Source organism: Pteropus alecto, unplaced genomic scaffold, assembly GCF_000325575.1.
Source record: "Pteropus alecto unplaced genomic scaffold, ASM32557v1 scaffold110, whole genome shotgun sequence".
NCBI classification, from domain to species: Eukaryota; Metazoa; Chordata; class Mammalia; order Chiroptera; family Pteropodidae; genus Pteropus; species Pteropus alecto.
Window position 1 is genome coordinate 13,205,326 of NW_006431920.1, and position 18,367 is coordinate 13,223,692.

An 18,367-nucleotide genomic window follows, 5' to 3' on the forward strand; every position below is an offset into this window, starting at 1 on the left:
TCAACATTATTTAGCTTCTGAGATCGGACATCGGGCTTGTTGAGGGTGGCATGGCTATAGACCATGGACTGTGGCTCCACTGGGGCATGAACCCAGGACTTTATGCATGTAAAGCAGACATGCTAACCACTACACTATGGAACCACGTTCTATTTTCATTCTTCATGAAAAAGAAATTTGATTTAATTAAAAGCTTAGTTAATTGGTGGTTTATTTCTAAAAGTGTTTTATAGTCTGGTTTGATTCTACTCCCTGAAATAACAATGAACTCTGTCAATGTAATTACTGGACTGTGTCCATAATGCTGACTGGGATAATTACGTCTCCCTACCCATGAGGGGCTCCTTAGACAACCTCACTGCCCCTGCCTGGAGCCCCTAAGAAACTAAGCCATAAGTGACTTGAACTTTGCTATCCACTGACCCCACCTCTCTCCCTAGCTGGAGTCTTCTGACTCTAATTTTCCTCCATGAAATTACAAGTTCTTTAATAGCTTTTCTCCTAGAAATGGGCATGAATATTTTCCTGGGTGTGTGATCTTTGGGAATCGTGATACCAAGGATTTTATCCTGCCTAAACGTTCCATCCCAAGACCCTGAGATCTGTTTGTTTGTTTGTTTTTTTCCCCATGCAAGTAGTGCTGTGTTTTGCACGCTTGTAATATTTCTCTATTTGTAGCTGTAACTCTGTGCTCTGGTTGTGAATACAGGAACCAATTATTAGTCTTAACTTTGCGTGATCCATGATCGATGCATGGAAGTTCTATGAGACAGAGAAATGTTCCTCTTTTTCCTGCATCCTAGCATTTGGGAATATAAAGAGAAACATAATTTTGGAACCCAAAAGTGCCAGAGACACCTTCAGAGTAGAACAAGTTCAGTTTAGGATTAGTAACTCTTTCAAACGTGATGATTTCATTCCACCATCACTCTGAGTGATTCCTTTCTTGCACCCATAACCGAGATGGGCAGAAGATTGAAAAATCTACTTTTTTACAGGAAAGAGACAATGAAGTTTAATTTTAGTTAATTATGATTTGTTAGTTCTGGAAGATTTATAGGTTTTGTGAAAAGTTGATGCGCATGAGAAAGTATGTTACGGATATCGAAGAAGAGTGAATGACAAATGTATGTGACATATCTAGCACAGCATGTGGACTACAGTAGATGTTTAATAAATCAGAGCTAATGTTGTTTCAGCAGCCCTCTTCTTAATGAGTGTGTGGTTCTTGTTTAAAAGATGATGGTAAAATTAGCATCTTGCTCTGAATGGTACTGTGTTAACTGTATTAAACCCATTGTAACTGGTTAAATATTAGTTATCAAAAAGAAAAACCTGTGCAATGCATATATTGTGTGTACTTTAAACACCAAGGGGACTTGTTTTTAAGGAAATCCTGTGATGAATTTTCCTGTTGAGTAGGCATTTCTACAGATAGTAATATCAAAGAATATTGTGAGTTCAAATTTTTCAAATTCCTTTCTAATAATACACAAATTGTAATAAATGCAGAATAAGTTAAATTTGAGGTAATGTGCCACCTCTTCCCAGGTCTTCATCCCATGACATCTTCTTCCATTTTTTCCTTTCTTCCTGTTACCTACAACGAAAGCTTCTCTTGAACTTCTGCTGTTTTCAGCACTGCCTGGCTCATTGCCACCACCACCTTGATAAGTGGCATAGATCAGAGGGGTTATTGTGTTTGTTGCCCTTCTATTTTCCTTTCATTCGAACAACCTACTGCATGTTTTTGACAAGGAGTCAGAATAAGCAGACACACACCCTGAGTAAGTGGCCACAGTTGGGATCTGTGTAACAGGGTGGATTACCGTTAAGGATGAAACTCCACTGCAGAATTGTAAAGGTCATGCTGTGTGCAGTTCACTGCGGCAGAATGTTGTCGTAGAAGGATAATATGAAACTGTTAACGGGGAATTCGACTGCGACTCTCCAGCTTATTCGGGGAATTGAACTAAAATGAAAACCTTGCAGGGTCACTGCAATTTTCACTCAGGTTTAATATTAGGAGAGACCCTGGGCTTTCTGGTGTCAGAAAGAGAAGCTGCTTACAAGAGTAGCGAATATTCTGGTGGATTTAAGGTCTTTCCGATTCTTTCTGAATTTTCAAAACTTTATTCATATTGGTATTATTTTACGTGTTAGTTTCCCTTGTGACTGCTGTACAAGTCTCCATAAACTTAGTGTCTTATAAAGAACACCAACTCACTATTTTACAGTTGTGGAGATTAGAAGCCAACAGTTAGTCTTAGCGGCTAAGTATTATGGTATTGGCAGGACTACGTTCCTTCTGGAGGCTCCAGGAAAATCTGTTTTCTTGCCTACTTTATAGTTTCTAGAGGTTACCCACTTTCCTTGGCTTTTGTCTTCTTTTTCCATCTTCAAAATCAACAATATAGCATCTTCCAATCTCTCCATTTTTTTCTCTTTACTTTTCATCTGGCCAATTTTCCTATACCTCTTGCTTTTTATTTCTAATTTTCTTGCTTTATGTAGTTTTATATTTAAGTTACTTAGATCAAATTTCTATTTTTTATTTTCTCTGCTAATACATTAATACATTCCTAACCATAGTGCTCTTACTATTTTTTCCTCCCACTTTTTACTCTTCTTTCTTTTTATAATGAAAACAGACACTCTTTTGAGCAAATTCACAAGAAAGTTAAGTTTTGCTTTTTAGTCTTCAGTTTAGAATAACCTTTTTGTTTCTATATTTGCCTTTTTGGAAAGTTCATTGTCTCTGTATTTCCCCCAAGGAGGAATCTAGTGTTTCAATATAAAAACTAATTGTGGAAAGATTTGCACTTCACAGCTTGACTATTATCTTGGCTCATGTGTATGCCATCATCACATTTTATAAAGCAAATGTTAAAGTAAAGGTTACAAAACCCTTTACTGTTATAGTTCTTGTTTCCTGTGACATTAATGTTGAGGAAAATCTGCATATTTATTTACATTATTTTTATTGGTTTTTAAGTAAGAAAACTATTGTGTGTCTAGGATAATTAATTTAGCTGTTATGTTAATTTTTGAGGTGACCGAAAACATTTACTGGTAGCTGAAATATTGGCTGCATTTGTAATGACTTTAATTATAAAAGAAGATATAAACATCATGGGGAAAAATAGTTAATATATTGTCAATAAAAGTAAATAAAATTCATGTGAATTATACCACTGAAGGGGAAAAAGACCCCTATATTTTTAAATATGCATATATTTGTATGTTTTTAAAAGATTAGGACTATTCTCATCATACTGTTTTCTGATCTGCTCTTTTTAATTAATGATATATTATATACATTTTTTATATTATTTCCTAACATTTTTATTGGCTGCATTGCATTTTATATTTTGATTTATTTTTAAAACACTCTGGAACACACTCTTGAAGCTATTTCTCTAGAATAAATTTCAGGAAGAGGAAGTCATGAAATGTTTAACTCTTTTAGTACGTAAGAGACACAGACAATCATAATCTAGAAGTTAATGTCATAAAACAGAGTTACTACATCTATTTTTCTTCCCAGGCAAACTTCATAATGACATAATTATTGTTTGTTTTCTGATTTCAGGTTACCTTGCACCTCGAAACCTTCCCAGTACCGGCTTCTTCCCATTCCTGCAAACCCTACTCTGTGACACAGACTCTAAATGCAAAGACACACCTTATGGGCCACAAGATCTGCTTCGTAGGAAAGGGATTGATGATGCACTATTTAAAGACAGGTAGGAGCATGTCCCAAGTGTGTTCAGTTGTTTTGAGAGGCCAGATCTTATCTCTTTATGAAATATACAAAAAGCTGTCCTAGGTTAGGTATATACCTTTATTTTACATATCTACAAATGTGACAATCTAATTATGAATGAACAGTATTGGTACAAGCTAGAATTACCATGTTTATGTGCAATTAAGCATAACATATTTTGGATGAATTACCCAAATTTGGCTTTTTAAACTGGGAGACCAAGGCAGTCTTCCTTTAATTCCCTCAAAGATTCTCTATCTCACCTCAAATTGTCAGTGATACATTGCCCTACAACTTGTTCATAAGCATAAGATTTAGGGCAATGTCAAGGGCAATATCTCCTGGGAGAATGACATATTTATATCACTCTATGTGTTACTTCTAGATATAACAGAAACCAGGAAATGCAAACAAGGAAATTAAGGGCCTAGAAATTAATGTAATAAAATTGCAAGTATACTTAAGTGAATTACAACCTTTAAATGATGCTAATGTGTGTCCTATTATATGGTGTGAGAACCAGCTGAACAATAAAAATAGAGAATCTAGACCATTTGCAACCTGACCATTAACAATCTCAATTTTCCATCCTGGGATTCTAACTCTAAAGAGACCACCCAGGAGCCCACCTATCTATAGATATGCAAACAATTTTGTAATCTGAGTTGACCATGATATAATTCTGATAGAGATTTTCTAAAACTGTATCTCAAAGAAGACTATATTTATCTATAATCAGAGATATTTTGTTCCAAAATTTTAATTTCAATTCCTTAGCATGTAGCACCAGTTTTCCTTAAATACCATCAGCATAATTTTGGTCATCAAATAATATGGGTGATACTTTAAGAGAGAGCAACTACAAGCTGTTTAGCTTAAAATATAAACACGTCAAGAATCGTCATGGGAAATAACTTGGGACACACATAATTGTTGAGTTGCTAATTCACATTGGTTTTGTCATTTCAGTTAGTCTTGTGGCTTAAAACATTCTGATGCCCATTCATTTACTTATTAATTTATTCAAGAAACAATGACTGAGAAATTTCTGCGTGCCAGCCATCATTCTAGGCACTGTTACAGAGAGGTGAATCAGACAAATTCTTTAACCAATTGTTGCTTGCATTCTAATGGAAGAGCAATAAAAAAAATGACAAGCACATAAATAAATAATATGATCACTGATAGTATGATAGCAAGAAAATAAAGCAGATTAAGAGGTAGAAGTTGAAAGGTATGAATTTAATAGAGTGATGAGAGAAGGGGACATTTGGGTAAAGACCAATGAGGACAGGAAGAAACCAGCACCCGTATGTGAACATCTGGAACAGAATGTTCCAGGCAGAGAAATAGCCAATGATCCTGAGGTCGGGACAAAAATAACCATTTAGAGGAACAGAAAACCAACTAATATGGCTAGAAAATAATGAGAGATGATGAAACTGGTAGTGGATATATGGAAAAAGACCACAGGAAACAGAGTATTTAGAATCTAACATGTAAGGAAAGAGAAGGGATTTGCATTTTATTTTTAATGTAAAGAGAAGCCATTGGAAAGTTTTAAGCAGAGAAATGACATGACATATTGTCTATATGACTAACATGTTCTAGGCGTATACAAAGCATTATTTCCACTAGCACTAGTTGTATTTCTCTGCAAGTAGGCTAAAAGCTAACTAGGGCCTATGGCCTCTTGTGTAGTCAGTGTAAAGGTAAGGTGGAAGTATGGCATTCTTGGTTCAGCCAGTTCACAGATGGTTTACATGTCCTTTTTGAGTGGGGAGTTAAGCAAGATCTATACCTACATTCTAGCAGGGGAAGGAAATATTCAATCAATGACAATAATAGTAGATAGTGTAATGAAGAGTGCCAGAGGATGCTGAAGCTAGAAACCCTCCATACTTAAAATAGAAAAACTTTCAGCTGGAGATATCAGGTAACTCTTCATGAAGAGGCTGTGCTCGAGATGAACTCATGAACCAAGTGTTACAGAAGATACAGGAAGAATTAATGTCCATTATTTACAAGTTAGATTATAGCTTTACCTGGGGCTCTCTTCTTTATACTTTTTTTAAAATGAAGAACACAGCAACTATGAGGGAAACAGTTAATAATATCTAAGAAGTATATAAATATACCTCCCTCCAAAGAAGTATTTTTCTATGTAATATAATAGAGAACCAGACTCATAAAAGTGACTCGAAATGAGCCATTGAGTGGGTTTTGGATCTAGAATTAAAGTCCAGATTTATTTTATCCTCTGTTGATGTCTGTTTTTTTTTTTATTTTATCCTAACCTTCAGATGTTTATCTAGCTCAAGCTGTATATTGTTCAATATTTAGTATTTTCTCTAAACTACCAAGTAATTGGAGTTTAATCTAGAAAATTATGCACAATAGTAAAATTGCATTAATTATATTTCCCACCATGCTATTAACTTTTATGTTTTATATATCCATGAAATGAAACTGGGCATGGTTACTGGATAAGCCGTTCCACTAAATTGCTTCCCTTTGGTGAAGAAAGATTCACCAGCATAGCTTCATTAGAAACAAGACAGTCTTCCTTTTCTGTTTTATAAGTAAGGAGAAAAAAATGCCATTTTTGGCTTCATCACAAGAGGCCCACCATGTCTATTGTAATAGAATGCTCTCTGGAAGACAAGATCACACAGCAGTCACTTCTTGCTGGCCAGTTGCCAAGTGTTCTGATGTGTTTTTGCATTGGCACTATCTTTCTGTTATTAAATTCATACTTCTCTAGGCAATAGCTTCAGGATGAGGTGCTGAAAAAAATCCAATGTTATACTCAGCATCAACTCTAACTAGCTGTCTGAAAAAAAAAAAGATTACATTTATGGTTTTCTTGCTCATTTGCACAATGGATGATCCAACATCACAGGACTTACCCTTGTAGTCCTTCCTTCCTGCACTGCCTCCAAGATGCATCAGAACAGCGGGAGACCTGGCGGTGCTATTGCTCACACAGCTGGAGAATGGCAAAGATCAGCCTCCAGAGCTCACAGGATCATTATTTGAAGAAGTGATTCAGCATTCCTTCAGATCCTGTAGGGAGATTGCCTGTATGGATTTGCTCCCTATCTCTGTCATGTTGACACTCATCCATGATCTGTGGTTTCCAACATACTTCTGCTCTATTAAATGACTCCTATAGAACTTGAAACATAGCTAATCTATTTTATTCTGGGATAATTTTAAAGTTCTGAAGGTTTTGTTTAGTATTGAAAAATATGTGTTTAGAATTTGACCGAAAGATATTATTGAGAATATAAGCTAAGAGGAAGTAGAACAACATATGTCTTCGCTTGATTATAAAGATGAGGTAGGATGTATATGTCTAATATTGGATTAATTTCAGAGTCATTTATGAACATTTAGTCATCATTTCAGTGAATATTCATGATAAAATAAAAGTTAAAATTTTATTTATGAAAAAACAAAGTGGAAGGATGTCTTACCTGCCGTGTGTGTGTGTGTGTGTGTGTGTGTGTCTGTGTGTGTGTGTGTGTGTATTCAAATTCTCTCCTAAGAACAAAAAATACCCTAGGCCAAGGCAACATACTGAGATATTTCTAAATCTGAACATCTTAGCTGATATAGATTGTTGATTGGTAAGTGAGCCACCTAGAAGAGAGGTATATTGAACATTGGCAGACAGAATTATGTCTGAAATATGGATGACCCTGACAGAATAAAGGTCAGAATGAAATACAAGAAAACAATGAAAAAATATTAAATTTTTTCTTTTGAATGACTTCTGCTTGGAGATAGCCAGGACGTATAATTGCATAAAATCACTGACAAGGACCTGATGCTATTGCATTGTCCTTATTTGTAGTTACAAGTCAATAATGAATGTTATTTGGACCTGGGATCAAACTGGGCTTAGAGTACATCCCACATCTTCTTTCCAGGTGTCACTACATACCCATATAATTATAATTCTGGAGAAAAAGAGGAAAATATATAAAAAGTTTAACTAACCCTTCGAGACAAAAAAAGAATATCGGAATTTTCTTTCCAGGATTTGCCATATGTGTCTTTTCTGGTAGGAATTCCTTTTATAGACAGAATGTACCATGGCACACATGGATACCACCTACACAGGTAGTCTTTCCACTCACAGGAAATACAAAGACACCCAGTAGAAGTGCATAAGTTGATATAGAATTTATAGAAATGTGACATTTCCCAAATGTAACTATTGGTAGACATGTCTGAGAAGTACAATCTACTCTGGGCCTAGTTTTCCTCTCAGTATCTGAAATTTAGCATTTTGAATCCAAGAAGTTTTCTTTATTGAACTCCATTCCAAAGCAGAGCCCTAAGCCCTATTTAGTACCACTGAGGCAGATCTACTTTCGTATCCTAGACGAGAGGCCCTTAGCCATCTCCATATTACTACACATGTGGCTGGGTCCAGTAAAAGGTAGATAATTGGTAGCATGGGCCACTAGGAGATTTGATTCAGATCTTCTTGCCTCACCCAGAAGGATATATTTTCTAGACTCAGCTAGGCTTACATGCCAGATCCAGTGGTCATCTAAATTTTGTATAAGAATCTAATATACCTCCCAGAGGTATCCAATATGAGATAAATTCTCTGAGACTTCCTTTGAATTATTCAGAGTTCCTGAAAAGGATTTATAAGTTTCCTAATTTGGTCCTAGGGAGTGGGAATGAGGATCAGTCATCATGGAATAAATCCATTTCTGGTATAGCCTAATACAGCGTTTTTCAATTTCAGCCAGATAATTCTTTGTTGTGATGTGCATGGTAGGATGTTTAGCAGCATCCCTGGCTTCTATCCACTAAATGCAAGTAATACTCTTCCTCGAGCTGTGACAATCAAATATATTGCCAAATGTCCCTTGGGATGGAAGGGGCAAAGGTGTCCCTAGTTGAGAACTGCTGGTTTAGCACAAGGGTGAAGGAAAAATTTTTTGTCCCTAGTTGAGAACTGCTGGTTTTAGCACACCTTCCTCGAGCTGTGACATTGCCAAATGTCCCTTGGGATGGAAGGGGCAAAGGTGTCCCTAGTTGAGAACTGCTGGTTTAGCACAAGGGTGAAGGAAAAATTTTTTGTCCCTAGTTGAGAACTGCTGGTTTTAGCACAAGGGTGAAGGAAAAATATATTGCCAAATGTCCCTTGGGATGGAAGGGGCAAAGGTGTCCCTAGTTGAGAACTGCTGGTTTAGCACAAGGGTGAAGGAAAAATTTTAAGGTGGCAAGAGCTTTGAATTAAAGTTATGATTCTAAGATCTTGCTCTACAAGAAACATAAATGATAATTCTGATTTAGTGGCCCCTGTCATTTGTTTCCTTTATCCCCTGTGCATATTCTTATTTAGCTAATACCATTAATACATTGTAATTCCTGGCTTTCTTATTTGACTTGCCCATTATATAATATATAGCATGAATTTAATAACTGTTAGTAAGTTAATGAATGAATATGGTGAGTATGGTGTAAGATTATACATTTGTGACTGTGGCGCCATTCCTGGGGGTCTCCTTTGCAGAACCAAGTATACAACAATATAGGGCAGACCAGGCTGTGTAAAAAAGACACTTTCATAGTATCAGTTCCTCCAAGTAATAGTCTTTATTATATAGTAATCAATGCTTGTTATGCACTAAACATCCTACCATTTGCCAACACAGGGCACTGTAGACTTTTCTCAAGAATTTCCAAGTCTAAAAAGAGGGAAATTTGTCATTACTATGAATGAAATACTCCTTTTATAAGTAAATCGATAAATTAATAATAAAATGAGAAACCCTGAGTGAAGCCCTTTGCCTTGTTCTACCTCAGTAGACAATGTTTGCTAGTTCTAGATCTATGAATAATAAGGCTGCATCCATCTGGTGTCCAGAGATCTTGAAAGTTCTAGTGTTCTAAACAAAGTATATGTGGAGCATAGATGCATAAGTATGAAGCTTCAGCTCTTGCTGATGGTGAAGTCTGTATCTTTGCACCATCTTCTTTTGTGGGAACTTTGACAGTTAATATTGCTAAGAGCTTATGATGACAGGGACCAGATAGGCACTTGATAAGCACATCTCATACAGTATTCACAACAACCTCGCAAGATAGGTATATCATTCTTAATTTGTAGATGAGAGAGGCAATGACTGAGGTCTTTTAGGAAGAGACAGAGTGGGGAGTCCGAAGGTATCCGTTATCTCCAAACTCTTTCTGCTACATCCTAGCAATACTGTCTCTTTTTATTTAATCAGCCATCCGATCTTATGGTCCAGTACTATGTTAAGTGTTTGGAAAAAAAGATGAATGAGACATGGTGCCTACTTCCAAAAATGTCATAGCCTCAAATAGAGAAGTGGTAGGAATAGATACACAAATTTACTACACTTATAATCGGTATAAAATATGTATGAAGTGCTTAAATTGTGTCAAATAACAGAAAAGATACTGTTTCGCACTTATCATTCTAAGAAGCATATAGTGCTCTGTCTTTAAGCAGGGTCATGCTAATTACAAAGTTCAAATTGCCATTACTAACTCAGCAAGAGTGGCTGTCTTCCTGTTCCCTTTTAGTTATTAAATGGGTGTTAATAGAATTAATTATCTTTGCTTGAAATACAGAAGTAGCTGTATTTCAATTTATAGGCCTAATTCATCTTTTTATCCACAACACTTCTATTGTAGTTTCTATTTTAAAGAGTTTAAAAAACAATAGTTTTGTAGTGCAGTGACAGTGGACACATGCCATCATACCACACATTGTAAATGCAAAATAAAAGGGGAAAATTTGCAAGCAGATGAATGTCAAAGCACATGATATCCTGGGCTCTAACACCAACAAAAAGACCAGCCGAGGCCACATAAAAGAAGGTGGACCACCTCCTCACTACTGTTATGTGGAATTCATTCATGGGAGACCATGTAGCTGTGGACATTTCCTGATCAAGGACATTGAAAAAGAGGCTTCCTTGTCTGGAAGCAGCCATCGTGGACATTTCCTGATCAAGGACAGGTCCTATTGAAAAAGAGGCTTCCTTGTCTGGAAGCAGCCATTTGAGCAAATTTAAAACTGCTGATCCAGTGGCTTGCAGGGAAGGGATGAGCTTGTTTTTCTTTGGTGTTTAAAGAATAGTAGTTTTAGGGCTCTTATCTGAATGTGGGAAGATGGGCAAGAAGTCCTCTGTAAAGTATACAGCTTTTGCTTCTCCAAGCTCACACTTTCTTAGTTTCCTATTGTCTGTCTCTTTCTCTCCTCTGACTCTCTTTTATTATGCATCTCTGTTTTTTCTCGCTCTTTCTTTATTCACTTTGATCTTTGTCATTTTCCCTTTGGTTTTTGTTGTTGTGCCTAATTCTTAACATTTTTATGAAGGCAGTTTTTCCCTTTATTTTCAAAATGTGTTGATATTCAATAGTCTTCCTTATGGTATTTCAAACTGAACTAAAAAAAATGTTGAGAAAAAGAAAAGTGAACCTTACTTTTCTCAGATTTTCTAAAACTTCTGTGTGAGAGAAGAGAAAATGTTCAGGTTAATTCTTATTTTTATCTGAACAATTTCTCATCCAAATAGTCAGCATAAAGAATATAAAAATATTGAGAAAAATACAGTCATGGTCATGAATAATTCAAAGAGGCAATAAGAATGCAAAACTTTTTAAGCAACCAGTACATGTTAGAAAACATTGAAAAAAACGCTAGGAAATGAAAACAAATATCATCTCTTCTTATCATGTGCAGTAAAAGGACACACTGAAAGAAAAAAACACGGATTTTTTTTTTCCAATTACAAATCACACAGTACCCTGGAACCAGGATTTAGATCTTGTTTCTAAAAAGGAAGGTGAATGGAACCTCAGGAGTAAGCAGAACTTCTTGCTTTTCCATCGTTATCTTGTTCTGTCTCTCCTTAGGTATCTTAAGTAAGCTTTTTTTTTTTTTTTTTTAAATAAACAACTACACAAAAGTCACCAACTTTTAGAAATTCTGAAAAATATTCAATCTAGGCATTTGGACTGATTTCATTCTTGAAATATGTATACATTAATTTTAGGCACTTACTTGAGGTATATCAAATGTTCAAGAAAATATGATTATCACCATTTTAATAATAATCAATTAAATAGGAAATGAATTTCCAAAAAGAGGGTTACTAAATTGTGAGGATGGCCAATAATGTTTTTGTTTTTTGTTTTCCAAAAGCTAGGATGATCACATTATGCAGGGAGTCCTGGCACCCCAATGTTATTATTATTGTCTTGATATATTCAGTACAATTAAAAATCGGCTCATTTCATTATTCCTTTATTACCTGGTACCACCTTTAATGACACCAACCACAATGCCTGGAACAGACTAGATATGTGTTCTTTTCCATCTTCCTTTAATCTGTCTTACAAGTATTCACCTTTGACAGTCTTCAAAATGACATCTATAATTTCATATAGAAAACTTATTTTTCTTTCAAGCTTGACAAATAAGCAGAACTTTGCTTCCATTCCTGAAGCCCCCTTGGAGTCTTGTATATTTGGGATCTATTATCTTTTTTAAAGAAAAAAAAAAATATATATATATATATAATCATAAATACTTTCAATTTTTAGCTCTAATGTCTTTTTAAAATAATTTCCTTTTTATAAGATTAAATAAAAATAAATAAGTTAAATCTCATCTGGGCCATTTCAGCTGAAAAAAATTTACCTTATAGGAGACCTTATACATCCATTGGTGTACGGTCAGTTGAGCTCTTCCATTAAAAGCCTAGAAAGTAGATTAAAAATTTGAAAGTCTTCGGAAAGCCCTGGAATCTGCCACATAATACATTGCTGTAACTAACTGGAATTAATGTGGGTGAAGTTATAGAGTTCTTGCTTTTTCTTCTGTAGTGTAATTCTGAGAAAATCATCCAACCTGCAGAAGGACAGCAATTTATCACTCCAGAGCACCGAAGTTCCAGAAAGAAGGCACGCATCACCAGGTAAGTTATTCTCTCCTGCCGAATTTAGAACAGCCGGGAAAGAGCTAATCTTTAAAAGGGTTTATACTTTTCAAACAAAGATGAAACTCTTAGAATATGCCTGAGAGATCTACATGTTTATTATGGTTACCTAAGTGTGGCAGTGCAATTATGCAAAGTTCTTGAGAATAATTAGAAATTAAGTTCTTAGTGAAGTATTCTCTGGGAGCGAAAGCCTAGTTGGGACTAATATGATGTTGAGAATTGCACACTTTCCTAGAATTGACTAGGGACTCTTTAATTTGTGATTAGATGATGCGGGGATGGTTAGAAATTCCAGGAATAAAAATTATTGGATGGCATTGCAGAGCTTTGTCCAAACTTTTCATCGTAGAGATGAGGAATATGACACCCAACAAGGTTATGTGCCCTGCCTACAGTCACCCAGCAGATCTGGCACTGGGACAACTGCCAGGCTGGAACTCTGTCAGCCAGACTCTTATTCCTCTCACCGGGTGCTCAGTATCGCAGTCATTCAGTGTGATCGTGTACTTCCCCTCACTCTCAGCTAAGCCAGTGGCCCTCAAACTGCGGTGTTCAGAAAACCCTCAGGCTGAGCTTCCTGAGCCTTGTGCCAAGTGATTCTGATGCAGATGGTCTTGAGAAGCCACACATTGAGAATAAATTCTTGAAACAGCAGGACCCTTTTACGTTCATTTGACAATATTTACTGGGTGCCTGCTATCCTGTAAACACCGTCTTAATGAGGATATATTAGAGAATAGAATGAAGACTCTCATATGTTGGAATATGATTGTAGTCTGGGGAAAAAAAAAAGTGTCTTTAAAAATGCCATGGAATATTTAAGATTTTGTGACGTAAATAATATTCCAATACAAGCTGATGGACCAAATAAAAAAAGTCATGGGTTACTGTGATAGGAATATGGTGGTAAGTGAGTGGTTTTGAGGAGTTAAGGTTCTGTTGTGTATCATTTGTGGGTATTTGGCTGAGTGGGTTAAAGCACAGTAAAAATAGGAGCATAGTGTTATAGTCCAGCAAGTGTGCTTTGCTCGATAGCCACAGATTACATTTTTCACCCTGGCTGCTCATCTCACAAATGTATTGCCTCGGTCTACAGAAATCCATTGGTACGGCTTTTTCTTTTTAGATAAATTTATTGGGGTGACATTGGTTAATAACATTGCATAAGTTTCAAGTATACAATTCTATAATACATTATCTGTTATGTGACAGTGTATGCTTACCACAGTTGGTAAATTCTTCAGCCCCATGGGCACGAGAATAGAGCCTAGGCCCTAATGGTGATAAGTCAATGTATCTTTGAATATTAAGATTCTTTGCTGTGAAAATAACAAAGTATTTCTGTCCAAATTTATAAAAGTTAACATACTGGCTTAACGAATGTCCACACTGTACATACAAACAAACCCTTCTAGCTAATGCCATCAACCCAGAACTCTCTGTCACGGTATACATAGTACTAGGTGAGGCCATTTTGGGAATTATTTAAATAAACTATAGTTTGGACTAATTGCTTTATCCCATTTATTTGATCTGAAATATCATTCAGAAACCACTTTGAGGAGGAGAGGAATTATGATTCTAAGCAGATTTCAGCCTCCCAATTGAATAATTAAAAAGAAAACCATTATCACCAGATGTGCATTGGCAGATCCTTTGAACAGATGTTGGATATGATGGATCTGTGGAGCTAGTGAAGGCACCTCACACAGGCCTGCACAGAAATGATTCAGTTTATTAGGCAATAATATTGGTGATGAAGTTTAATGACATTAACTGGAATGAAAGCAAATCACATCTAAAACGATTGGAAAACAACCAAGAGCAGACCAAATCCACCACGATTTTATGTGAAAAGAAAAACTAATGGAATTTACATTTTGCAAGTATGAAACTTGCCTGGAAGATGCATATTTGAGCACTTTCTTGCTGTGGGGCATATGAGGGACAGTGATAGTTATGGATTCTTTTGTGAACCTGCCCATTTTTGTGTATGTGCGTTTAGAATCTAATCTGTTCTTTCTTCTACTACAGCTACAGTATTTCCCAGTCCAAGTTCTGATTTGGAAAGTACTGGAACAGATACTTTCAATGGTAGTCAAGTCCTTGCCAGGATCCTTGGTTTGGAAAAGGTAATTTCACTCAGTTTTGTAGTAGACTGATAATAAAAAGCAGTTGAACAAATGCCTCTGAATTTAGTGGAGGAATAGCCCAAATGAGAAGAGGTTTGGGCCATCTTTTCCATTTGTAGTAATACCTCGGGAAGAATTTTTTCTTAGAGCCCTTTAAAAAAAAGATTATTTTTGAAACATTCTGACTTCTTTAAGATCTTGGATATTTATTTACTTCCCTGTTAAGTTTCTTAATCTAACTTAAGACTTTCCTTAAGTAAGAAATACGGTGGCATTGTATGTGATCTTTTTATTTTCTGAAGCAGAGAAGAAAAAAAGCTATGTGAAAGCCAGCATAGCTGTAACACTCATTAAGCTTGCTGCCTCATTCATACTGATAATGCCTTTGGAGAAAGCAGAACAATGGAAAATATCTCCCCAAAGCAGTAAAATTCTTTTCCTTAGTGGAATTTACAGAGCTAATCTATGGATTTCTCTCTGTTTACTAGTCATTTTTTTTTTAAGATTTCAGATTGCAAGATAATACACATAATTTCTATCAAAGGTGTTAACTGGCAGCCTATGAGCTGTGTGTGTGTGTGTGTGTGTGTGTGTGTGTGTGTACAGGGATTTTAAGAAGTTGAATTTAAATGCCTTTAGGCAGAACAGGCATTCTTTTATTAACTATAACCCCCACTTTTCCTTATTGTCTTTCATCCAGCCGGATTCATATATTTAAGTTATTTGGCTGGCCCCTACAGGCATTTGAGTTCTGCTTTACATGCTCTTCAGAAATTAAGAAGAGGTCAAATCAACATTTTGCAGGAGACAAATTCTCTCTCTCTCTCTCTCTCTCTCTCTCTCCCTCTCTCTCTCTCTCTCACACACACACACATACACACACACACACACTTACGCATTTGAAATAATATATCCATGTCTTCCTAAGGAGACATTTCTTCCATCTGAATCATGGGGACATATTTCTGACTTTTATTCATATTCCAGTGACTATAAACATTGCAGCTTATATGTCTCTGTGAGTTACCCTTGAGTTAATACTATATAACTTGGAAATCTCAATAAACTGGTCTATGTAAATAAGCTAAAGGACAACACAAAAATAGATGCCAAGAAAAGGCGCCATACTCACCAAAGCAGTTTTACCAGTGTCGGTTGAAATATAAGCTTTTCTAATTTAGTCCAATCTAGAAGTTAAATATCTAGTTTCAATAATAAATAATACTTGAGATAACTAAAACACTCTGGCCTAGGAAGCCCCCAATGTACCCAGTTAATTTCCGTTCAAAGCCTCCTCAAATCAGGCTACTATGTAAACCAAGGAAAGTTATTCTATTCCATTCTATTTCTTCCATATTGGTCCTAGAAGCAAACAGTCTTGCATTGGATCAGTTAAATTATTTAATATCTAGAAGAGCAATGTATTCACAAAAATACCACTCCATTATGTTGAAACTCCCAAGTTTTCCTTCTCATATGGAATAAAATTTCAGAATTTTGTGAGATAGCATGGATTCATATATCCAGTGGAGATGTCAAAAATGAATTTTCTATGTATAGATACATATTTTTAGAGTAGTTGGAGCAGGGAAGGGATGTAGAAATTACGATGAGATATTGATGCCCATGTCAGCAATCTCTCTGATTCCTCTTTCTCTTTACTATTTTCTGCAACCCTTGCAAGAATGAGTAGAGAAATCATTTTTGGGTGAGCTTATGTGCAATGTTAGGAAAGAGATATGGATAAATGACTAGACAACTTGGCACTTATAGTATATCCTAGAATAAGTGGATCCTGTTTTGTTCCATTACATTTAGAAGTTGAGTCATTATAAAGCATAGTATAGATTTTGTGATGTAAACTTAAGGGGACGATGAAGTTAGTTGGCCATCACTCTACAGAGTTACATGAATTTATTATTAAGAAGGACCCATTAAATATTATAACTAAATATAATTAGTTGTAAATATCTAAACAAGTTCATAATGGTGAATGTGATCAATATTATAGCTGAAAATAGCGCTACATCTGTGACTGGCCTGTACTGTGAAACATATGAGAGTATTATAATGATTCCATAATGAAAATGCTTTCCAATGATTGCTTTTGGTAATTATATATTCTTATGATTTTCATATATATGTTTTCCTTTTTTCTTCATATGCATAATTCTTAAATGAAGTAATTGCTTTACAAATGAAAAATAATCAAAGTTTGTCCATATATCTAAATAAACACTGTTGGTCTTGAGAATAGACTCTCAAGCTCCTATGTTTTGAAAGTCTTCCAAAGATCATTGCCAATTTCTCATGAAGTGTCATAGAGTTAGGACACCTGAGTCTCTGCTGCTAAATGCCCAGGAAAAACTAAGGTTTTTATGCCTGAATATTCTTGTCAGAAAAGATCTGGTGCATTTGTGTTCTCTGGTCAGAGACAGGAAATGAGTTCAGTTAAATAAGTCATATGAAAATCATTTAAAACATAATAATGACAAGAATGACTACATTCACACATTTTCTAGGTGACTTTTCGTGGGTAAATTTAGTGTCTTTTAGTGTTGTTTTAATAATTGTTGTAATGCAGGACCTTAAAATGACTGTTATAAAGATAAGTCAATTTCCTTGAAGACTTGAATACTTTAATATCTACATTTATTAACATCATTATGTCACTCTTCTCACGTACATTTTTAGCTATTAAAGGAAAATTCAACTTCAGAAGATATACGAAGAGAGCTGTGTGAGAGATATCCAGAATATATTCCTGATTACACGTTCTCTTGGACCACTCTAGGGAAAAATGTTTTTAACAAATTTTGCCTATCCAACATGACCCTTATAGAGTCTTCTCTCCAAGAACTAACAAACCAATTTTCTCAGGTGAGTGTAAATATCTCATAAGTAATAGAAAGAAATGTCTTGTTTTCATTTTTGTATCCACAAAGACTTAACATGAGTCAAAAAGCAAGTCCATAGCCCACGTGGACTGCACAATGCTGACTGGAGTATTTGCTGACCTTTGGCATGAATTCATCACACAAAGATTCACACATAATGTCTAATTCTAAGGAATGTCTACTTTCTATTTAAATTTGCAGAATTGAAATGATTTCAATGTTGAACCAAAATTATTGCATTTTGGTTAATGTAGAAACATGTTTGTAGATAAAATATGACTTTGCTCTATAGTGATTGAAGACTGTTTCCTCTGAGAATGAAGATACTCAGAATATAATGTAAGTTTACTAATTAAACTATTAGAGCCATATAATGCTCAGAAGTTAGAATAATGGGTAATCTTTTAAATTTTTCTCACTAGCATTAAATCTAATTTATTAAAATTAATAAAAGTTGATTTTTGATGAAACTAAATATTCGTCTCCCCCAAATATGCACTAGAACCAAGAAATTTCATTCTATGGAGTGCTAATAACCACTTTTATATGCTAGTCTTAAACTACAAT

At 35.4% G+C, this 18,367-nt stretch overlaps 1 protein-coding gene across 1 annotated transcript in view; it reads left to right on the plus strand.

Moving 5' to 3' along the window:
- ABCA12 (ATP binding cassette subfamily A member 12) overlaps window positions 1-18,367 on the plus strand; it is a 164,405-nt gene that overhangs the window by 53,218 nt on the left and 92,820 nt on the right. Inside the window, exons 3-6 of the mRNA XM_006906757.1 lie at window positions 3,593-3,746; window positions 12,656-12,747; window positions 14,806-14,903; window positions 17,598-17,783. Coding sequence (XP_006906819.1) covers window positions 3,593-3,746; window positions 12,656-12,747; window positions 14,806-14,903; window positions 17,598-17,783 — 530 coding nt within the window. The remainder of the gene's footprint in view (window positions 1-3,592; window positions 3,747-12,655; window positions 12,748-14,805; window positions 14,904-17,597; window positions 17,784-18,367) is intronic.